Below are 24,766 nucleotides of genomic sequence, written 5' to 3' on the forward strand. Positions count from 1 at the left end.
AGTGCTGGGATTACAGGCTTGAGCCACCGCGCCCGGCCGTTTGACTTGAAGAATCTTTAACCTGGTGTGGTGGCTCACACCTGTAATCCCAGCACTTTGGAAGGCCAAGGCCAGAAGATCACTTGAGCCCAGGAGTTCAAGACTAGCCTGAGCAACATAGTGGGACTCCGTCGCTATAAAAAATATTTTAAAAATTAACCAAGTGCTGTAGCATGTTCCTTTAGTCCCTGCTACGTGGGAAGATCAATTTAGCCCGGGAGGTGGAGGTTGCAGTGAGCCGAGATGGCTCCACTGCACTCTGGCCTGGGTGACACAGGGAGACCCTGTCTCAAAAACAAACAAAACAACAAGAACAGCAACAATAACATTAAAAAAAAAAAAAGAATCATTGAGCTACATTTACACAGGGACAGTCTTAATTCAGAGTTGTGAAGTAGAACTGAAGTTCTGGAGCTAGATAGCCGTGGTGGTTGTATAACTATATGAGTGGACTTCATACCACTGAACTGACCACTTGAGAATGGTTAAGACAGTAAAGTTTATGTGTACTTTACCATAATACAAAAAATTAAGAAAAAAAGTAAAATTTAATGTTCTCCACATATATATGGATTTGTGATTATGCTGTGATTATGCCACCACTAAAAAAACCAAGCCCCTAAAGAGACCGCATGAGATGGCACAGGCCTTGGCTGAGTATTAGTTGAAAGGCTGGATACCTGTCACCCAAAGAGTTCTTTGTATGGTGGCACCTAGGTCAACGTGATCTTGGAGAGGCCGCATGCTGAGACCTGGTTCTCAGCGGCTAACCTTGCTCTATGCACAAATGCTAGTGTTGACAGCGAAACTCATGTCTGAACTTCCATCAAGTCACTTAGAAAAGACAACTAACACTTTGCATCTTCATTTTCCTCAACTGAAACAATAGAGAAGAGGCAACCTTAAAATAAAAGGCTGAAGAGATGTTAAAACTTTCATTTCCCATCTCTTAAACAACTTTGAAGCTTATTTTAAGTTTCAAAGAATAAGGTTAATGAGTAAACACAATCTACTCAGGAAAAAACATCTCTTCGATTTATTTAAAAACACAAATGTTTAGGAGGTATTTATACCTCTATTGTATTGCTTGCTATCAATAATAGAGAATGTGATTACAAACCAGTGATTATAGCCAGAAGTGATTCCTGTCACCAAGACAGAAGATAAAAGCAAGAAGCTGTGACGGTGCACACATCGGCTTTGGTCTGAATGTCTGTGTCCTGCCAAATATTTCTATGTTGAAATCCTAATCTCCAAGGTAACAGTATTAGCAGGTAGAATCTTTGGGAAGTGATCAGGACGTGACGGTGTAACCCCCATGAATGGGATCAGTGCTGTTATCAAAGAAGCCTGAGAGTGACCCCGGAGCCTTCGACCCTGTGAGGACGCAGTGAGAAGGCGCCATCTGTGAATCAGGCCACCAGACACTCAATTTGCTGGTGTCTTGCTCTTGGACTTTCCAGCCTCCAGAACTGTGAGAAATAAATTTCTGCTGTTTATAAGTTACCTAGTTTATGGCGTTTTGTTATACCACCTCGAACAGACTAAGACAACACCAGATGGTACTTACAGAAATAACAGACGGGTCTCCACGCTGGCTTTCTGCTTTATCAGGTGACTGGAATTGCACAGGGAGGTAACTTTTATGAGGATCACTAGTAAACACCACCTAGACAGAGAAGATGTTCCATATTTATGGTAACTCTTACCTTCCTCCAAAAGGTTCCCTCAATATGAACTTAATTATAATTAAAGCCAGTGGTTGTATTTCTTATTCTGAACTTTTTGTACATATTTCATGACCTAGAATTCCATCTTGATACTCTTAACACAGTAAGTATGTATTTGTTCTTCATTTTCTGGAGCAACACCAGTTTCAAATAAATATTACTCTTGTTCAGTTCCGTAAGTGATTAAATAAATGTGCTTTATATTTAAATCTTTGTAAACATTTTATGGAAAAACAGGCACAAATTTTTTTCTTAAGTTTTTTTCAGACCATGGTCCCTCAGTCACTCTAGGAATGAGGAAAGTGTAGATAACAAGGACTACCCTGTTAAGAAACATTTACTAACTTTGTACATGTGCAGGTCTCAACTCCTCTTTGTGATCTGCAAAGCGTTCCATAAACAGAGCCGGGCCTTACAGATAGGCCCCTATTTCTCTCTGTTCTGTTACACTCAGGCAGGGCCTCGCTTTCCCACAAGCACTCCACCCTCTTTCTTGCCACTCTGCCTTTGCTGATGCTGTTCCCTTCCCAAGAATGCCCTTCCCTTTTCCCTGTACTCCTCCAAATTATTCCCAGTCTCCAAAGCCTATCTCCTCCCTAAAGGCTCTCTTCTCATTCAGAAACACTTAACTCTCACACAGTTTAACACTTAGAGGTACACTGTCCATATAAACCAATGTTAACGACTTCCCTGCAAGAATAAACAATCAGCCGGGCACGGCAGTTCATGCCTGTAATCCCAGTGCTTTGTGGGGCTGAGGTGGGCGGATCACCCGAGGTCAGGAGTTCAAGACCAGCCCTGGTCAACATGGCAAACTCCTGTCTCTATTAAAAATACAAAAATCAGCCAGGCAGGTGGCACACATCTGTAGTCCCAGCTACTTGGAAAGCTGAGGCAGGAGAATCGCTTGAGCCTGGGAGATGAAGGTTGCAGCGAGCTGAGATAGTACCGCTGCACTCTAGCCTGGGTGACAGAGTGCGACTCCATCTCAAAAAAACAAAAAACAAAAAACAGTCAAAATGATCTCAAGCAGCATTCGGAAGCTGGATAGTTCTTTGAAGTCTCCCAGTTTGGGGTCAAAAACTCTTGTGAATTTTCCTATTTACTCCTAATATACATATGTGTGTTTGGTTTTGACAGTCAGAACAAAAATTAGGCCAGGCGTGGTGGTTCACACCTGTAATCCCAACAATTTGGGAGGCCAAAGTGGGAGGATCGCTTGAGCCCAGGACTTCGAGACCAGCCTAGGCAACATAGTGAGACCCCGCCTCTATATTTAAAAAAAAAAAAAAAAATTACCCACAAATTTTCAAGTAGAAGTGATATTCCCAGATACTTCAACTACTTTGCAACTGCGCAAAGTCAATAATCAAAACATTTTTAAAAAATGAATTCGGATCAATGCTTCGTGCACAAAAGATAAAGAATGCTAAGTATTAGTGCATGGAATCACTTAACAACATAGGCCTAGAATATTTCCAATGATAATTAAATTATTTTTATAAGTTATAATGTTTATTATAAATTATACAAAGTCTCTTCAATATTGAGGGGTCTTAACAAATCCAGCTTGAGAATTAGGCTAGAAAATATACTTCCCCACAAACATTATCTCAAAATGTCACTTTAACATTTTATTATTAAATTGGCCTGGCAAGGAATCACATAACCTTCATATACAGGGTTGTTTTTCTTGGTGTTGTTTTGTCTGGTTGGTTTATTTTTGGTTTTACTTGTATGAAAAAATAGAGGTGGCTCAGAAATATGAGAGACTAAGATTGTGATAGTAAAGCTGGCATTGGGGAAAAAAAATGGCCAGGTACGGTGGCTCACACCTGTAATCCCAGCACTTTGGTAAGCTGAGGCAGACAGATCACTTGAGGTCAGGAGTTCGAGACCAGCCTGGGTGAAATGGCAAAACCTCGTCTCTAGTGAAAATACAAAAATATAGCCAGATGTGGTCGCATGCACCTGTAGTCTCAGCTACTCAGGAGGCTAAGGAAAGAGAATCCCTCCAATCCGGGAGGCAAAGTTGCAATGAGTTGAGATCACGCCACTGCACTCCAGCCTGGGCAACTAAGAGAGACTCCATCTCAACAACAACAACAAAAAGCAAAACAAACAAACAAACTTATACATCCTAGTGGGAAGCATAAATCCACCTCTTTTTTCCTGCTCTTACTGCCACTAATGGATATAAATAATGAAAAAAAAAAAGAGAACTATGGAACTTATTAGTGGAAGTAATTTTGTTTTCTTAAATCACTTAGGATAGTAATAAATGAAAAGAAAGATTTAGTTTTCTCCATACTAAGAGGCAGTATGCATATTTGTGGTAGTTATTGCTTTTTAAAAAAAATTCTCGGTGGAACTCAAATGTGAACATGTATCAGAATCAGCTGCAGGGCTGGTTAAAACAGAGTGCCGGGGCCCCAGTCCACGAGTTGCTGATTCAGTAGGATGAGGGTTAGGCTCAAGAATTCCCATTTTCCACAAATTCCCAGGGGATCCTGATGCTGCTGGTCTGGGGGCCACACTTTGAGAACAATTTCCCTTAGCCCATATTTGTTTGTGTGAAATATAAATCAGGGCAGCTCCATCCTTTGTTTTTTCACTTGGAACTGATCTGATTTCCTTTGGAACCCTTTCTGTATGCCCAATTTTAGTTCGTATTTTGGGTTCACTTTCATTGCACTGCTTTCTTGAGATCCAGTAGGCGGTCATCTAATCAAGAACATTAGAAGAAGCATTTTCATTTCTAACCAAAGTCAGTCTGTACTTTTTTTTAAAAAATAAAAATGACAGAGTGATGTGATAGTCTATACTTTAATTACAGATAGATATCATAGCATATGCTTCAAAAATATGAGTGGATTTCCACCTTATAAAAAGAAAACAATTTTCATATTAGGTGTATTTTTGAAAAGAAATTTCACACTGTGCCAACAAAACAAAGTATCTTTTTTGTATCACTGGCATGTAAATCCAACAGTAATACTGCAACAGAATCAAACATCTGAGAAAGAAAAAAAAATTAGGACCAACATAGTAACCCCTAATTTAAAACTGTGGAAAATCTGTAGTTGTTCAGGATAAAGTGACGTATCACAGGGGAACGTATCTCTGTTATAAATTTGAACTAGTTTGCTTCTTATGCGCTTCACATTTTAGCATGGGCCAAAATTCAGGTGATACCATGCAGTGTCCATAAATGGGCAACATAGATGTTTCAAAGAAAAGTGCTCCTACAGCAAAGAAACCCTCTGACTTTTTCTCCCTGGCCACAGACCACTTTTCATCCTTGTTTACCTGCCGAGTGCCACAGCCTTGACAGAGTCCAGTGAGCATGGCCGGCATCCGCTTGACCACTGATGGCTTTCTGTAGTACTGTGGGTACGCTTTGGCCATGCAGTTACTGATGTCCTTTGAGTCTGTGGCTGCCTGGATCTTGACTCTTTCACATCCCTGAGATGAACAGTAACTGTGGCCATGCCTGTGGCTTTTGGCTTTGAGATACAAAAACAGTAACCTGCACGAAACAGAAACCAATCCAGTAGTTAGACTTACTCTCAAAAACTTATAAAATTCCTCAAATCAGCTCATGGCCAAAAGGGATATTCCTCCACTATAGTAACTTTTCCTTAAAACATAAATTACAAAATGAATAAAGTTATTTATATTTTCTTTCTATCCTTCAAGGGTCCTAAGTCAAATGCAATAACACTTTAGGAAATATTTTCATACCCTGCTTCCATTGTTCTGGAACATATCAAAGCTGATTTCTGGTTTGAATTAGTTCAATAGGTAATTTGGGGGGATGAAATTTGGTTTGGCTCAAAAATTCCTTGGAACACTTTATACATAATGTGTTGAGTTTAGGATTTGGTAAATTAGTGTGGTTCATTCTTTTGGTTGTTCTGGTTCATAAATCATTTTGGTTAAGGCACAAAACTGAAATAATAAAAACCGGAACTGTGACTTGTTTGGCTAAGGCCAAGATAAAGTCTCAAATCAATTCCTGTGATATTTACGAAGAGCAGATGGACCTGGGTTCCTTCAGTCTATATTAGGGCCCAAATCAGGCAAAACGAACAGTCCATCCCACCCATTCTGAATTATCTTCCCACTGCCAAGATGAATGAAAAAGTCTAAGTTCCAGGTGAGAGTTCAATCTCTGTCAGCAAACCCAGTCCTTCCAAACCAAAGGAAGTCAAGATTCTAAAAACACATGATCAAGTGTGATTGATTACCAAAGAATTCACATTTTAATATGAGGTCAATAAACAGTACAAAGTTGAGATTATGAGATATAAATCAGCCCAAATGGCACATCAAGTATCTCTAGGACTGAGAGCATGGGAAAAAAAAAAAAAAAGGCAAAACCCACAATTACTTTTGCACCAACCTAATAAAAAGAATTAGGACCTCAGGATTCTTGAAATACCCAGATCAGAAAGTATTTCCCATCTTTTTACACTTTTAATCATTAACTTGTCACCAGACTATCCTTACAAATGTGGATTTTTTTTTTTATTCTTGTGAAAAATCAAGTGGGAATCTGGAAGTTCTATCATCTACAGAATGAAAATCCAGGTAGTTGTATAAGTCTAATCACAACTCGAAAATCAATGCTGGGTGTGGTGGCAGCAGCTACTTGGGAGGCTGAGGTGGGAGGATCACTTGAGCCCAGGAGATCAAGGCTATAATGTGCCACAACTGTGCCTATGAACTGTACTCCAGCCTGGGCAACCACCTCGTCTCTTAAAAAAAAAAGAAAGAAAAAGACAAAAAATTAAAAATTGGAGACAATTATAACAATAAAACTTTTAAGCTGGTAACACTGGCTGGTGGGGGACTGGGAGGGCAAATGAGTTGCATCTTACTTAAAGGCTAACCAGGCACTGAACAACTAAGCCCCAACTTCATTCCCCAAGTCAATCTCGTCACCCTTCTCCCCACTCTGAAATTCTTGCCTTTCCCCAAACATGCAATGCCATGTTCTGCCATGCCCCCATGCATTTGTGTACACTGTCTCTTCAGTGTAAGACATCTCACCTATTTCTTTTTCCATCTCCTCCTAAGTGTTTCTCAAGAATCAGCTCCAGAGTCACCCTCTCAGGATGTCACTGGTTGTTCTAGGCTGAACTTGAGGCAGCCCAAAAGGCACATTGAATATAGGACCAAGAGCATTCAACCTTTCCTTCTCTAATGTCTTGCTTTACATGCCCACATTCCTCAATGGACTGAGTTTGCAGAAGAAATGTGTCTTCCTTCCATTGGTATCTTTATAGTGCATAGACAATGGCATATAGGAGGAATGTCTGCATGAGGGAAGAGGCTGAAGGTACATGCTACCTGCTGGAAGAGTACAGGAGATGGAGCCTACCATAGCCCACAGGCTGAGAGGCTGTAACTGGGTAAAAGCAGTCAAAACCAACAGGACCCCAGGAGAACAGGATTGGAATTAAAAAGTGGAAAGATGCAGCCTAGAGAAAGTTGAAAGCAAATATTCCACAGTTATACAGTGATTTTCAAAAACTCAAGGTCAACTTGAAAGATAGCCTTAAGTCAGGAAGAGAAAAATGAGCTTTCACTGAAATATGAACTATATCACATGTAAATAATCATATGAAGAACTATTATGGGAAAAAATTACTGTAATTTCCAACTGGGCCTACTGGTTCTTCATTGACAAGGCATAATTTCTCTCTCTAAATTGCCTTAATACGTATACAGCAAACATCGTCACTCGATCCCTACTGCCAACTATAATTACGAGTCATTCTAGTTCCCCTCTAAACCTCTAATAGAGATGTGCAGAGAATTACCCACATCAGCTGCTTTACTAAACAGCCGCGATGCTGAAGAACTAGCAATTTCACCATTAAAGAAAAATAGGAATAATTCTCATTCCCTGGTTTCACTGAATTACCCCGTGCTGGAGTCAAAATAGAATTTCCTCTCAGATTGCTTTCTTTGCAGTTCTTCCAGTGAATGCACAGGCTCATATTCTTCGATTTTGGATAATGAGCCATTCTGCCGCTGCAAATAGCCAAAGGTAACTTGAAAACTTGTGTTTGACGGATAGCAAAGGCCGACTCGAATCCAGTCATTCCTTTAAAGGAGAAATATAAAAAAATTAGTTTACACTTGCGCCATTATCTGTTAAGTAGTATAGCATATGCAAATAACTGCCCTTCATGCCCCACTTCTTCCATTTCCTGCCCATGGTTTTCTCCTCCTTAAATTTCTTCGGTATGCTGGGCCACTGGCAGTGGAAGTTCTGAACCACGGCATAAAAACAAATCACCCACCTTCATCTGTTGCTCAAATTTCTCATATCAATAGATATACAGCAAAAATACGAGCCTTTAAATTTTTTTTTTTTGATTTTGTTTTTTGTTGTTGTTTTTTTTTTGAGATGGAGTCTCGCTCTTTTGCTTGGGCTGGAGTGCAGTGGCGCGATCTCAGCTCACTGCGACCACCACCTCCCAGGTTCAAGCAATTCTCCTGCCTCAGCCTCTCGAGTAGCTGGGATTACAGGGGCACACCACTATGCATGGCTAATTTTTGTACTTTTAGTAGAGACGGGGATTCATCATGCTGGTCAGGCTGGTCTCGAACTCCTGACCTCAAGTGATCCGCCACCTCAGCCTCCCAAGTGCTAGGATTACAGGCATGAGCCACCATGCCCAGCCCTAAAAATTCTTAGTTTTAACAGGATTTCAAAGAACATTTTAAAAAGTTGGATAAAATATACTTAAACACTCTTAAAATTTAAGAAAATTAAGTGAGATGGTTGGGTATAGGTGTACAAGATGGAAACACCAATATATAGAGAGTGGAACTGTACACTGGCAAAAGCATTCTAAAGAATTTTTTTTGTTTATAAATATAATTTTACCTTTTATAAATGTATTCAGATGAGTTCCTAGTGGGAAAATTGCTGGATATAAAGGTATATGCCTTTTTTTTTCTGAGACGGAGTCTCGCTCTGTCGCCCAGGCTGGAGTGCAGTGGCCGGATCCAGCTCACTGCAAGCTCCGCCTCCCGGGTTTACGCCATTCTCTCGCCTCAGCCTCCCGAGTAGCTGGGACTACAGGCGCCCGCCACCTTGCCCGGCTAATTTTTTGTATTTTTTTTTTTAGTAGAGACGGGGTTTCACTGTGTTAGCCAGGATGGTCTCGATCTCCTGACCTCGTGATCCACCCGTCTCGGCCTCCCAAAGTGCTGGGATTACAGGCTTGAGCCACCGCGCCCGGCGGTATATGCCTTTTTAAAACTTTTGATGCATATCACTAAATTGCCATAGGATTTTCTTAGTGTCCTTAAATATAAAATTAATCCTTTTTAAAAATCATTAAAAGCATTTCCACTTTTTATCATTTTCTTTTTGACCTCTTTATTATAGTAAATATACACACCATAAAATTCACCCTTTTAATAATTTTTAGCCATATGGTTCAGTGACAATAAGTACATTCTCAATGTTGTTCAATCATCATCACTATTTCCCGAACTTTTTTGTCATTCTAAAAAATGTTTAAACAATATGTAACAAGGCCTTAAAATTCTTCACATAGCCAGGCGGAGTGGCTCATGCCTATAATCCTAGACTTTGGGAGGCTGAGGTAGGTAGATTACTTGAGTGCATGAGTTTGAGACCAGCCTGGGCAACATGGCAAAACGCCATCTGTACAAAAAGTACAAAAATTAGCTTGGTGTGGTGGCATACACCTGTAGTCCCAGCTACCTGGGAGGCTTAGGTAGGAGAAGTAATTTAACCCAGGAGGCAGAGGCTGCAGTAAGCCAAGATTGCACCACCGCATTCTAGCCTGGGCAATGGAGCAAGATGTTGTCTCAAGAAAAAAAAAAAAAATTGTTCACCTAGGTTTTAAAGTGAAAAAAAAATCCTACTAAAGAATAATTAGAAAATGCAGACAAAAAATATAAAAGAAGAGATGTTCTATGAATTATTGTCTATAGCAGCAAAATGCGGGGGGAGGGGGAGTAGGGGGTGGGCAGGAGAAATGACCTAAATGTTCATGGGGTAAGTTTAAAAAATTATGACACATTCATAGGCACAAAGCAACTTGGGGTTAGAAAGAGGGGAATATACTATATATGTATACTATATATGTTTATATATGTTTACCTTGCTTTGGTTAGGAGGACTATAGATTATTTCCATTTTCTTTATGTTTTTCTATATTTTCCTTATTTTGTTTAATGAATAAGTACTGCTTTCATAACTTCTAGAAGTGTTATTTTTCAGAAATGGCATTATGACAAAATCTATGACTTCCCTATAATTATCTCAAATTGAGGGGAAAAAAATTGTCCATCCTTTTGCCTCTGACCATCATGTAATTTTTATAAAGTTTCAGCTAATTAAACAAGTATGACTGAATTTCATGCCCATGTGGATTTTTGAAACTTCCAGGCTCAACTTTTTTTTTTTTTTAACTTTAAAATGTTTTTACTTGCTCAGTATTTGATGGAAAGGTATGCACAGTACTTTACAGAACACTGCATATCATTTTATCGTCATATCTCACCTCAAATTCATAATTCTGCCCAATATAACTTATAGAGTACTGATCACCCTTTGACATTTCTCCATCCTCTCTGACAATTGTTTGCTTCTTTCACTGACTTCTCTGCAACTCACTGATGATATCAGATTGGGCTTTCAGAAATCTCACTCTGGCCACAATATGGACTAAGGATTGGAGGTGGGGAGACTGAGGTGGGGACTGCTCCATGGAGCCAGGCAAGAGATGATGGCTTGACTTAGCCACAAACACTGTGGGTAGAAAGAAGTGGACAGATTTAGATGACTTTAGGAGCTGGAACCAGCAGGGTGCCGTTACTGATAAGATGGAGTGATGAGGGAAAAAGAAGAGGCAGGAATGAGTACTGGCCTTTGGGCTTGGTTGACTGTGTGGGTGGGGCACAAAGGGCTGCAGCAAGGATTACAGGAAAACAGTAATAGTAATGGCAATGGTTCAGCTCAGAGCACATGCCAGAACCCTAACAATCTCAGAACAAGGGCATCTGCCACAATGTTCACCATCCTTGGATGTGACTTGCTTAAAGCTGAATTCCTATATGCTCTAGTCCTACTCCGTTCATTTCAACTGGATGTTTTAAGAGTGTTCTGACAAGTCAGGGCTTGATGACAACTCAGGTGAACAAGCCATTTCAATTTTTCAGGTACATATCTTAGTAGTTTCATGGAGTCGCATGGGTTAATATCCACATGTAACTAGATTGATAAGATACATGTGGTTTACCCCTCTCTTTCTAAATAGTCTCATCCCACATTCCTAGTTTCACCTTCTGTCACTTCCTCTGATACACCCTATGTCCCCATCACACTGAATCCATCATTTCCCCCCAGGAGAACTGGCCCTTTCCCAACACTGTGCTTTTATTAATAGAACAAGATGGATTGCTTCATTAGAATCATTCCTCACCTCAGCCTGGCTCAACTCCTTTAGGCAGAATTATTTAATAGTTGCTCTATCATTTGTCCACTAAAAAATAGCTTTGGTTTTTGAGTTTTTTCTACCTGTCTACTGTGAACTCCTAGAAGGCAAGTACTTCTCTCATTCATCTTTATGTCAACTCACACACAATAAACACTTGAATAAATCAATTATAAAAATAGCGCCTTGGATTGCATGTGATATTAGAACAGACAAATGAGAAATCAAGAAGGGATAAAATAGTGCCTTCAGGCAGGGCTAGCAAATACCTGGCCTTCATGTCCCAACTCTTTCACTTCTTGCCCCTAACAGGCATTACTAACCTGTCCCACCACTTTCTTCTGACAAGTCTAAACTCAGCCTCAAAAATCTTTTAATTTTTCAGGTAAGCAAATGTTCCGCTGGAACTGCATAGAAAACTACTTCCCATCCCAGCTACAGGGAATTAAAGCATTCAGCAGACTATATTAAAACCTATTGTTGAATGGCTTAATGTGCATAATAACTTGATCACAGAGAAAAAAAATGCTTTTGAAATGACAGGATTCAATTTGTATAATCTCTTAATTCCCTAAACACAAAATATACAGCCTCCTCACAAAAGAAGCAAAGTACATAAAATTGGCTTGCTTTGTTTGCTGCAAAGGAGATGTAAGTTATTCTTCTTCTCCACTAAATTACTACTTGCTCAACTATTTGAAATAACAGTAACAGAAACATACTTGTTGAAGTTGACGAGGTATAGAAACGTAGTCCGTGGTGCTGGCCCATTCCAGTGGATGGTATATCCTTTCTCCAGCATGACCACAGGCTGGTACTGTGGAAAGGCAGCCTTCTGATTAATACCTCGGAGCACCATAGGGTGGGACGGATACTCGTCTCGTGTAATGGTCATAGAAAGATTCTGAGTGCTCCATGTCTGTACATAGACCTTGAAAAAATAATCAAGAAGGGAAGAAAAGGAAAATTTAAATAGCTAAACAGACATTTTCAGCACAAAGTCAAGTGTCTCGACTTTGAAAAGGGAGATTCTGTGATCTGTGCCAGACTAAGTGAGCAGCGGCCAACTACATCCTAAGCCACTTATAGTGCAGCCGACTTAAACCAGAAATGGTAAAAACAGACCATGTGCTCTGCTAGCCAAGATCTTCATCATCGCTTCCACCACTACAGGCCAGCTTATTCATCAGAATATAAAACTTCTGTGGCTTATACAGCTTGTCAAAGAAATCTCTCAGTCTAAAGAACACACATACAAAAAAATTAGTAAACTAATGTGAAAACTGATATCCTCTACTCAAATCTAAGAGACTTTCCACTAAACCAAGAGATGAAAAATTTATATATCTTAGAGTTTTGGCTTTCAATTTTCCATGACCTACGTCAGCCCACAAAGCCATTTTTCACTCATTCCAAAAAAAAAAAAGTTATAAAGTACTGTGCAACAACTGAAAAAACATATTAAACTGAGACAAATTTGAAAGTCCTGAACGTATTCCAGTGGCATTAGAGCTACTTGCCATGCCAAAAAAAGGCATCCCCAAATGTATCCTACAAAGGAAAATTCTTAGAACAAATCTCCTAAAACAAATCAGTATCTGTAACCAAATTCTCCAGAATATTAAAGCAGCTGCAGAGTATTGACATTTAATCTACAATACTGCTGTATTTTTCCCTATTATTTCTATAATCTTATTGATATTGACTCCTCAATTTTATGTCCTTTTTAACTACCTCAATTATTTAATACTCTTCTGACACCACTTAAAGATTTAAAATAGACAGGAAACATTTTTAAGACTATTGATTGTCTTCATTTAAGTATATATTTGATATATAATATATATTAATTTAAACATATATTTATGTTTAACATATATTTAATTATATATATTTATGTGTATGTATATTTATATGTACATTTGTGTGTGTGTGTGTGTGTATATGAGGCTATACATACACTGCATATCTGCCTCCTGCCTTAGTAACCTTAACTCTCCCTATATCACCATCTTTCTCCCTGAGCACTTTTATCCCTCAGGTCATCAAAAAGCACATATTCGGCCAGCCGCAGTGGCTCACGCCTATAATCCCAGCACTTTGGGAGACTGAGGCAGGCGGATCACTGGCGGTCAGGAGTTCGATACCAGCCTGACCAATATGGTAAAACCCCATCTCTACTAAATATACAAAAATTAGCCAAGTGTGGTGGCACACGCCCATAATAATCCCAGCTACTTTTGGAAGGCTGAGGCAGAAGAATTGCTTAAACCTGGGAGCTGGAGGTTGCAGTGAGCCAAGATAGTGCTATTGCACTCCAGCCTGAGCGACAAAAGCAAAACTCCGTCTCAAAAAAAAAAAAAAAAGTACATATTCCACTAAAAAATATTTACAAATAGTTAAATAATGATCATTCTATCTCGAGATCCAATTGCTCCCATTTTTGGCATACTACATCATTTCTAAGTAACAACAAATGGCAGCAGATCTGGGCTTCTGGCCCAAATTTCAAATTCACAGGAGTAAATTTCTGGTCTATGGTCCTACCATTCCCAGTGCCCCCTGAGGAGTATTAGACAACTTCTTTCTTTCTTCATCTATAAATAAAAACAGAATTACTACTCTGATTTGTAATATAGATCAGGTTAATATTCTCAAATACATTAGATATTCAAAGGACTGAATGCTTTACTGAGTAAATGTTGAATAAATGAAAAATATGTCACATTGATAGTCGCAATGGTAATTTATAAAAGAGCTACCATAACCACATATTTTATAGAAACATTTATGATCACTTAAAAAATATAACGTTTTCATTAGTGCGTACCTGCCACTTTAAGACAGACAGACAGATGTATGCACACATGCATGAAAACGCACGGCTGGCAAGAACTTTAGCCAAAACTGTAGCTTCAAAAAGACTAAAAGCTTTTTATTATCTATTATTATTATTATTATTATTATTATCATTGAGACAGAGTTTCGCTCTTGCTGCCCATGCTGGAGTGCAATGGTGCGATCTCAGCTCACTGCAACCTCCGCCCCCAGGTTCAAGCGATTCTCCTGCCTTAGCCCCTAAAGTAGCTGGGATTACAGGTGCCCACCACCACACCTGGCTAATTTTTTCTATTTAGTAGAGATGGAGTTTCACCATGTTGGCCAGGCTGGGCTTGAACTCCAGACCTCACGTGATCCACTCGCCTCAACCTCCCAAAGTGCTGGGATTACAGTCTATTATTTAATCCTGGCTGGGTGCAGTGGCTCATGCCTGTAATCCCAGCACTTTGGGAGGCCGAGGCGGGTGGATCACGAGGTCAGGAGATCAAGACCATCCTGGCTAACACGGTGAAACCCTGTCTATATTAAAAATACCAAAAAATGAGCCAGGTACGGTGATGGGTGCCTGTAGTCCCAGCTGCTTGGGAGGCTGAGGCAGGAGAATGGTGTGAACCCGGGAGGTGGCGCTAGAAGTGAGCTGAGATCGCACCACTGCACTCCAGCCTGGGTGACAGGGCAAGACTCCGTCAAAAAAAAAAAAAAAAAAAAAAATCCCTACCCTTTAATTGTCTGCATGGGGCAGAGCGCAAGGGGAAGATCTTCTCTTTTCAAAATCCTGGGCAACTGGTACCTCCATTCTGCAATCTCTTCCACCCACCAAAATTTGACTATTAAAATCACCTTTGCAACTTACTGCTCTTCTCCTTAAATAATACTAAGAGCAGAAAAGCACTGAACTATGTGCCAGGCCTTATGCTAAATGCTTTACATATATGCATATACTCTATCTTCACAACAGCCTCCTATGAGAGTAATTACTATTATCCCCATTGTGCACCGACACAGAGTAGTTAATCAACTTGCCCAATGCATACTTTAGAAAATAATAAAGCCAGAATTCAAACCCAGGCAGTCTAGCTCTAGAGTCTGTGCTCTTAACCATATATACAACCTTGCAAATTAGTTCATCGTCTTATACTAGGCATCAAGTTAATACACATTAACGCTTAATGTCTTCAAAGAGGTGTTTCTCAATGTATATCATCTCCATATTTTCATAGACATTATATCATAATATAATTAGGAAATTTTCCTTGGATTCCTTTCTTATCCACTCACTCCTAATCTCCAGCTCTGTCTCCGGGAATATCTCACTTTTCATGTGACCTACTGATATTTTGCTCAAAAGTCAGAGTCTTTAAGTAGAGATTAATGACCCCGAAAGCAACGGATAAAAACACCTCTCAGAGGGCATAGCTGTAGTGTGGCAAGAAAACCTAAGAGTCAAGAAACATGGGTTCTCGCCCCAACTATGTTCCAACCACTTTAACCCAGGGTAAATCAGCTGTTCTCTCTGGGATTCACTTTTTCACCTCTTAAATAGATCTGGAGTTGGGGAGTTTTCAGAAAAATTCCAGGAGTCCATGACTCCTAATGAATCAAAAGAAAGAAAAGAAACGACAGGACAGGACAGGAAGATAGATCACACTTTGGAAAATGTCAATCACACTTAAAAGCTGAAGAGTACTTCTCACAGAAGCAGTGCTGGCAGGAGCTGGTAGGAACTTGGGCATTATACGTTTGCTAAGCCTACCTGTGCATAGGTCCCGCTGCAGATCACTGCATTCCACTTAGTAACATTTACACAGCTTGGATGGCGGATCAGGTAGTTGTCCATTCTTCCCACATAAGCATCCTTGTATCCTGTCACAGAGCCATCAATGTCGTGGAATATGGAGTTCTTATCACCATCCAGCTCACAATCTTCAAACCAGGGACCAGGCTTTCCAAAAAAGACATTCAGAGAGACCTGACCACAGTGAAAAAGAAAGACATCACAAAGTGAGGGCTCCTGCCATCTCAGCATCCCCTGCCGTGACCCGACTGCAGATCCATTGTGATTGCTTTAAGGTTAGAGCAGTTTTGAGTTATAGTTCATAGTTCAGCTATGGCACTCAAGTCAACCTGAGTTTTCTACTCAATTAATGACACACTGGGGTTGGGGGGAATTTCCCAAAACCTTATGGTATTTAATGGACAAATGTTAAACGTCATCTTTATTTATTTAATGGGCAAATGTTAAGTGTCATCTTTATTTGTATTCTTCTTTTCCCCACTTAAAACCTATTACCTGTTCCCCAGACAAAACTCAAGGGAGACTATGTAGTCACATACATTTGTTAAAAATTATAAACCGTACATGTAAGATCTGTGCATTCCCCTATATGTAAATTATACCTCAATGAAATAAAAATCTATGACAGGTTATCTTCAGAGCTAGTTGATTAATCATTTTATCTCCAAATGCTTTAGTTACTTGTTCATATGACGACTCCCCCCCCACCAAAAAAATAAAGATTAAGTACAGGTCAAAACAGAAACACAGTTTAAGTGTTGGCTTAGTATGGCTGAGTTACTGATAAACTCACTTGAATCTGCTAAAAAGCCCATACTACTATCTTACTCCTCAATACAGACCAAACTCAGCTCAATAATTTTCACATCCAGTGGAGTTTACTTAAAGCCTTTATCAAACACATAATGCACAGCTGCAAAATGGGCTGCAGGTGACATGTTTTACAGCCTTTAGCTGCTGCTTATTAACAGTAAATTATATAATACTAATGCTATTCAAGTCACGCAGATACATCTCTTAAATGCTTTTATGCACCTTTTGCCCTGGGGTGTTTTTAAATCAACAGAACATCTAAATGATAAGCAACTCAATGGAAAACTGTGACATCTAGACAAGTAGCTGCACGTTCTTGGTTTCACACTTTTTCTCTTTTCCTACATGGTTAAATCTGATAAAAGTTTACAGCATATTTTCCACCCTTTTAAGTAAAGCAAATTTTGCAACCTGCTCCCTTTATAAGCTTCAGAGCACCCCCACCATAGAAAACTCCAGACTGGATGAACTGCTGGACTTAAACACTATGGATTGTCTTATGCTGTTATAACTTTAGGACAACAAATACAGTGTCTAACAAACCGCTTTTCAGTATGCCTATGCCAGTGATCGCGATACATGGAGAACTACGGGGAGGTCTACGTGGGCAGTAAGGAAACAGCAAGTCTCCATACCAGACAGGTGATCCAAGACTCATCCTGCTGATTTATGTGGATGCCATCTACCAGCCTAGTCCTACCCCTCCCCTGGAGTCACAGGGCCTAAGAAAGAACCAGCCAACCAAGCTGACACTCCAATTTGTACCTGTGCCTCTGATCCACGCCCAAGCTGTTGTAGAAAACCAGACATAGACTTTGATAAACCTATCAAGCTCTATTTTAAATTAGGCAACTATAAAGTTTGTGGGTAGATGTGAATGAGAGAATGATGATTTATTTTCCAGGTGTGGCTGCCTGTGGGAGCAGGGAGCTAAATGTCCTGAGATTTCTCTTTCTTGTGCCACTGCCATCATGGAACTGGCAAGATGATGAAAGCCTGGGGGCATGTAATCAGATCGTCCTGTGTGTTACAGGTACAGGTGATACTGGTGAAATTGGTAAGAAAACAATTCCTGTGGGCTACTGTACTGTAAATGGTAATTTTTACAGTCTATCTGCAATCTTCATAAAAACCTTCCAACAGTTTATATCAGAAGTAACCCAATTTCAGCCAGGTGCAGTGGCTCACACCTATATTCCCAGCACTTTGGGAGGCCAAGTTGAGAGGATCATTTGAGGCCAGGAGTTAAAGACCAGCCCAGGTTAATGAGGCCCTTTCTCTATTAAAAAAAAAAAAAAAAATTTTAAGTAGCCAGATGTGGTGGCATATGCTTGTAGACCCAGTTACTTAGGGAGCTGAGGTGGGGGATGGCCTGAGCCCAGGAGGTTAAGGCTGCAGTTAGCCATGATTGTGCCACCATTCACATCACTGCAAGGCAGCCTGGGTGACAGGGTGAGACCCTGCCTCAAAGGAAAAAAACAGAAAAGAAAAAAGAAATAACCTAATTTATATCACACTGTCACAGTATTCTGCTTTATTCCCAACCTCTTATCCTCTAGTGCCCCAGAAGAATAGCCCTCAGACAAGTAAAATAGCAGGAAGGACCCAAATCTCTTAGTGGAAATGGACTACCCAACTAGCATATTTCACTGAATTTTCCAAACTTGTATATCCTCTTGTTCCTATGAAACTCTACAATTTCTGTATCATCGCTTGAAGTCATTTTCCCTATCAAGGTATGACTTGAATGTCAAACATACCCCAAATCACACGGGACTTCTGTTCTCACCTTGAACTCAATGGGAGAGTGTGCATGGAATTAGGAGCTGCCTGTGTGTGTGTTTTTCCTCCCACTTATACAGACTTGGTGCAAATCCTTTGCATTTTTGTCTTTGGGAATGTGCTATCCCTCCTTTTCTCACCATAGTCACTACATAGGAACTACAGAACATACTTACGTGTGGACCAAACTTCACGAGGGAGATATTATTCTTGGGGGTTATCTGCCAGGAATTCTTCATGAGGAAGCCAATTGCACTGCTGTACCTATCTGGAGTTGGCACATATTTTTTGAAAGTGCTCCTGGTGAGGTGAATGGGCCCATCATAAATCTGAAAGCCTCTAATTGGGAATGTCCTGTGGAAATACAAGATTTTGTTTAATGCACATGGGCTGTCCCCTTAGCAGCAATTCATTAACTCGTTTTATGAATACAGCTAAATATCCTGTATGCACTACGCAAAATTCTAGGATACAATGGGAACCAAAACAAGATCCCCGATCAAATGAAACATACGCTGTAGCGGGAAAGACAAAGAGAAAAACAAAGGATCATTTCAGAAAATAAGTGCTATAGAGACCATAAGACACAACATTATGATGGATTGGGTGGGGAGAAAGATGCTATTTTAGACAGAATGGAGGCCTCTCTGAAGAGGTGACTTTGTTTTTCTAGAATCAACTCAGTTAAGATCTTTTCTTTGGAACCTCAGATACTCTGGTCTTTGTTTCCAAATCTCCAGCCATGAGAGCAAAAGACAAGCCTTTGCTTAGGCAGGGAACTGACCCTTAAGCCACTAAATGATAGTACAAAGGTAAAATGATACACTTAAAAGTGTGAAAGCATGAGCCCTCAAGGCTTACCATGTCAACAGGTTTAGCTAGACTGAGAATTTTGTTTTATTCATTTTCCCCCTTTCTGTTCAAACACAAACTCCTTAGCCTACTAATCACAAATCAATAACCATACTTCATGTATAGGAACTGGTAATATTCTGAATTCCTTAATTCTTTAACTGCATGGCAGAGGATCTCTATAGCAACGAATTATTCTACAACTAGGCAATGTTTTACAGCAAAAGCATATGTGCCAGCAAGAAAAGCAGATAGCCTAGTTAAAAACCTTCGCAACATGATGTATTTAATATTTCTAAGCATACATCTCAACATGCTTCTCCCCTGTAGAAAAGGTTGTGATATGGTTTGGCTCTGGGTCTCCACCCAAATCTCATCTTGTAGCTCCCATAATTCCCACATGTTGTGGGAGGGACCCAGTGAGAGATGATTGAATCACGGGGGCAGGTCTTCTCCTTGCTGTTCTCATGATAGCGAATGGGTCTCACGGGATCTTATGGTTTTAAAAACAGGAGTCTCCCTGTACGAGCTCTCTCTTTTTGCCTGATGCCATTTACGTAAGATGTGACTTGCTCTCGCTGACTTCTGCCATGATTGTGAGGCCTCCCCAGGCGTGTGGAGCTGTAAGTCCAATAAATTGCCCAGTCTCAGGTATGTCTTTATCAGCAGTGTGAAAATGGACTAACACAGGTTGTAAAGATATCGTAAGATGAAAGCAGATTCCATTAATTAATGAGAAATTTTGATTGTGGAAAATCCTCCTTACCAAACAGCAAAAAGCATTTTGAAATAAAACTGGAGGTCAATATAAAACACAGAGTGGAATTGATTTGGCCACCATCACATTGCAGCCCATATGCCAACCAATACAGCTTTTTAAAAAATCTACACGTTAGAAGCAGCAGCAAGAGCCTAACTGTGAAGAGCACAGCACTGAAGACAACCTAACTGGGTTTGAATTCCACCTCCTCTACCTTTAGTAAGATACTCATTTGTAAAACAGGATGCTGGCAGTGCCTATCTCATTGAGCTTTGTGAGGATTAAGTAAATATATTTACAACAGGGTCTGACATATCATAAGCATTTAATACACGTTAGCGATTAAAACATCCATGAGGTTCTTTTCCCAGTGGCTTCTAAGGGCTAACAGGAGCTCCACACAGAGTGTAGCACATAGCAGTGCTCAGTATTCCACAACGACAAGCACAAAAGGTGAGCAGCCAAGCATAGTGACCTTTCTCCAGCAAATAGTACAGCTCTCCTCCGAGTCCTCGCTCTGCACCACTACTCCCCAAAGCTAGCAGTCTGTTTGCCCCATTCCTCTGCCTTGTTCCAGCCCAACATCCAGCAATAGTACTCCTCTAGGAGAGTTGATTCTTGAAGAATTATGACATGGGCTCACATGTGAGGCCTAAAAACACTGTTGAATATTTTTCTACCTGGTTTTCTCACAAGTAACATGAGAAGTCCAAACTGTGCCTCAGAACTGAGATATGAATTATTAGTTAATAGTTTCCTAAAAGCTTTGAAGACGTGCTAAGTACAATTTTAATGACCCTGTGATGATGATGACAACAGAAAACATGCCAAGAGCCTACCCGTTCCCTTCAACATCTAAACCGCCATTAATTAGACAGCCGTGGAGGGGTTTTGAGTTAACTTTGGCATCAATCAACTCTCATTTCCTAGGACTCTTTTCAGTAGGTAATTTCCTTTTTCCAGTAGCTATTTCTGAAAACCAACAACACACATTGAGGAAAAACTGACCTAATGTCATAGTTTAGGGTTTGGCAACTTTCTATGGCTCAAGAAGGAAGAAGAAAACAGTTTATATAAGGTCTTATATAAGGAATGAGAAACAAGACAGGTTTCTTTGTTATAAAATTGATAATTAAATCTATGAAATGTTTAATAACTAATGCTCCAAAATTTCAGGAGGATAATACACATAATAATTATACTAGCAGTAGTAGTAGCAGTAGTAGTAGCAGTAGTGGTAGTAGTAACAAATAATAAAATAGGAAAAGAGTCTCACAGTAGGAACCAAGCCATCCAGGATTATTACAGAAACTTCCCTGAGGATTAGGTTTTCCTTTACTGCTTAAATTTGACACTCTACAGCTAAAGCAATGCTTACCTGTTCCTGGGTAATGTCCGAGGCTTCTGGTCTATTCCTCCAGTGCCTACATACTTGTTCTGACCACCCTGAAAGCCGTAATTCCTGCTCTCCCCAACAAAGAGAGATTCAGATACCTCTTGGCTAGAACCTTCATCACTTGGAAAGCTTCCATCACTGTCAACATGAGAACAATCATTAGCTACATTTCTCTAGAAAATGTAAATGTATTCCCAAATGTAGGCATGCTATAACTGAAAAGCTAAAAGTTTTAAAAGAAGTCAATAGCTTTCTCTAATACATATTCACAAGTCTTCAGAAACTGCTTTTTTTTTTGAGACAGGTTCTCGCTCTGTCGCCCAAGCTGGAGTACAATGGCAAAAACATGGTTCACTGCAGCCTTGACCTGCTGGGCTCAAACAATCCTCTCACCTCAGCCTTCCAAGTAGCTGGGACCACACACGCATGCCACCACGCCTAGCTAATTTTTTAAAATTTTTGTAGAGATGGGGTCTTGCTATGTGGTCCACGCTGGTCTTGAACTCTTGGCCTCAAGTGATCCTCCTGCCTTAGCCTCCCAAAATACTGGGATTATACACATGAGCCCTCACACTCAGCCTTGAAATTGCTTTTAAACTATAAAAATACCTGTACCTACTTATAGTTTAATATATATACATACATATCCCCCTCTTACTATATATATATACACACATATATAAATATATACATATAATTTTTTTTTTTAAGAGACAGGGTCTCATTCTGTTGGTCAGGCTGGAGCAGCAACCTTGAACTCTTGCGCTCACAGGATACGCCCACCTCAGCCTCCAGAGTAGCTAAGATTACAGACATGCCACTACGCCTGGTTAATTTTTTTTTTTTTTTTTTTTTTGAGATGGAGTCTCGCTCTGTCACCCAGCATGGAGTGCAGTGGCACGATCCCAGTTCACTGCAAGCTCTGCCTCCCAGATTCATGCCTCATTCTCCTGCCTCAGCCTCCCGAGTAGCTGGGACTACAGGCGCCCGCCACCACGCCTGGCTAATTTTTTTGCACTTTTAGTCGAGACGGGGTTTCCCCATGTTAGCCAGGATGGTCTTGATCTCCTGACCTCTGATCCACCCGCCTCGGCCTCCTAAAGTGCTGGGATTACAGGTGTGAGCCGGCACGCCAGCCCTCATATGAATTAATATATGATTTACAAACTATATATAAACAAACTTTAATTTAGCAGCAATAATTGATTGCTCTAGTCTCAGGCAACAAAACTGAAAATGAGGAGAACAAACTTGTCCTGACTATAAGAATTAAATGACAAGCGTGTTTAGCATGACAACTAGAATGACTATTATCTGTAGAAAAACATATAGAACAAAAAGTTTAGTTCTTAAAGATTGTTGCTAAATTAGAGCAGCTTATAAGAAAGAAAATATTAGTTTTTTAATTTTCTCCCTACTTTTACTCCCTTCCTTTTTTCCTCTACTTTTTAAGAACTTTAGTCTAAATCAAGTGTTTTCTTCCAAGCAAAAATTATCCTTCTGTGAAATTCCAGCTGTATTAACCTAGTACTTTGGTATGAATTCAATTAATCAAGAAAAAATGTATTTTTGGCCCTCTAGTGGTATCAGGAAGAGGGTGCTAATTTTTTTATGTTAAAAAATGATAAAACATTCCTGTGTTATTATCAGAAAAAAAAAAAATCAAGGGTTATTTAACTTAAAGCTTTAAAATAAGTATTTTTAAGCAATTACAAACCTGGCAAAGGTCAGTCCTATTCCATTATCTGCAAATCTGTAAAAGAAAAGAAAATGAAGAACATTTTAATTCACCATATTATGTAAAAAGAGGTAATTCTCTCAATATTTAATTATCATGAAATCCAGGAGGTCCCAATATTTACTCTCTACACTACCACACAAAAATTTGATTTCACAATAACTAGGAGCACAGAATCTGTAGTGAGGGCACCCAGTTCAAATCCTGGCTTTGCCAATTATAGTTGTGTGACTTTCGGCAAACTACTCAACCTCTCTCTCTCACTTTTCCCATTTATAAGTTGAAATGAAAATATAACCTTCCTCATAGGATTCTTGAGAGTATTAAACATACTAAATAATTTCTAGTGTTGGCGAGGTGCAGTGGCTCAATCCCAACACTTTGGGAAGCTGAGGCAGGAAAATCGCTTGATCTCAGGAAGTCAAGACCAACATGGGCAACACAGGGACACCCTGTCTCCACAAAAAATTTAAAAATTAGCAGGGCATTGTGGCACATGCCTGTGGTCCCAGCTACTCAGGAAGCTAAGGTGAGAGGATTGCTGGAGCACAGAAAGTTGAGGCTGCAGGGAGCTACGACTGCACCACTGCACTCTATCCTGGGTGACAGAGCAAGAACCTGTCTCAAAAAATAATAATTTCTAATGTTTGGAACAGTGCCTGGCAAACAGTAAGCAGTGTATCAAAGTATTAGCTATAATTATTATTTTCATAACTATGTTTTAAAAACAATTAGACTGTGGTATATGATTCTGAAGCCATTTCTACAGATTCAATACAATATCAGTTTTTTGGATGCAAAAAGGCAGAAATGACGTGAAATGCCAAGAAGCTAATTTCAGTGCCAGAAAAAAAAATACACACACACATTTTTCTAGACTGTTGAACACTAAATCTTAGCTCAACATGCATAAGACCACTCCTAAAATTATACAAGTGGGAGAAAAAGTGAGATACTTACTGCCTCAAGTCATGTTAAGGCATAAGTCAACTGAGGTGGAATTATAAAGCTTTTATTTTGAATGGCAATAGAAGAGCATCAGAAAAACTAAGGAGTTTTCAAGAGGAAGGGAAAAGATCCAGGTAGTTTTATTTAGCTCTCTGACATAGACCATACTTGTTATATCAAGTTAAATTCCCGGTTTCTGTTCAATTTCATCAAAAACTCTCATGTCACTGGACAAGTTCTGTTCCAATAAAAGCACCAGAGGACGGGCGCGGTGGCTCAAGACTGTAATCCCAGCACTTTGGGAGGCCGAGACGGGTGGATCACGAGGTCAGGAGATCGAGACCATCCTGGCTAACACAGTGAAACCCCGTCTCTACTAAACATATAAAAAAAAATTAGTCGGGCATGGTGACGGGCGCCTGTAGTCCCAGCTACTCGAGAGGCTGAGGCAGGAGAATGGCGTAAACCCGGGAGGCGGAGCTTCCAATGAGCTGAGATCCAGCCACTGCACTCCGGCCTGGGCGACAGAGCGAGAGACTCTGTCTCAAAAAAAAAAAAAAAAAAAGCACCAGAATGAGACT

General features: G+C 39.9%; 1 protein-coding gene across 3 annotated transcripts in view; it reads right to left on the reverse strand.

The window, feature by feature from the left end:
* TMEM2 (transmembrane protein 2) overlaps positions 1-24,766 on the reverse strand; it is a 131,665-nt gene that overhangs the window by 9,489 nt on the left and 97,410 nt on the right. For all 3 annotated transcript variants that reach the window (XM_011948904.1, XM_011948905.1, XM_011948903.1), the window contains 8 exons: positions 23,217-23,252; positions 21,482-21,637; positions 18,668-18,845; positions 15,855-16,070; positions 11,983-12,191; positions 7,702-7,884; positions 5,079-5,298; positions 1,610-1,708 (listed from right to left, as the gene is read on the reverse strand). In XM_011948904.1, the coding sequence (XP_011804294.1) occupies positions 1,610-1,708; positions 5,079-5,298; positions 7,702-7,884; positions 11,983-12,191; positions 15,855-16,070; positions 18,668-18,845; positions 21,482-21,637; positions 23,217-23,252 (1,297 nt within the window). The remainder of the gene's footprint in view (positions 1-1,609; positions 1,709-5,078; positions 5,299-7,701; positions 7,885-11,982; positions 12,192-15,854; positions 16,071-18,667; positions 18,846-21,481; positions 21,638-23,216; positions 23,253-24,766) is intronic.

This window comes from Colobus angolensis, unplaced genomic scaffold (assembly GCF_000951035.1).
Source record: "Colobus angolensis palliatus isolate OR3802 unplaced genomic scaffold, Cang.pa_1.0 Scaffold286, whole genome shotgun sequence".
Taxonomy (NCBI): domain Eukaryota; kingdom Metazoa; phylum Chordata; class Mammalia; order Primates; family Cercopithecidae; genus Colobus; species Colobus angolensis.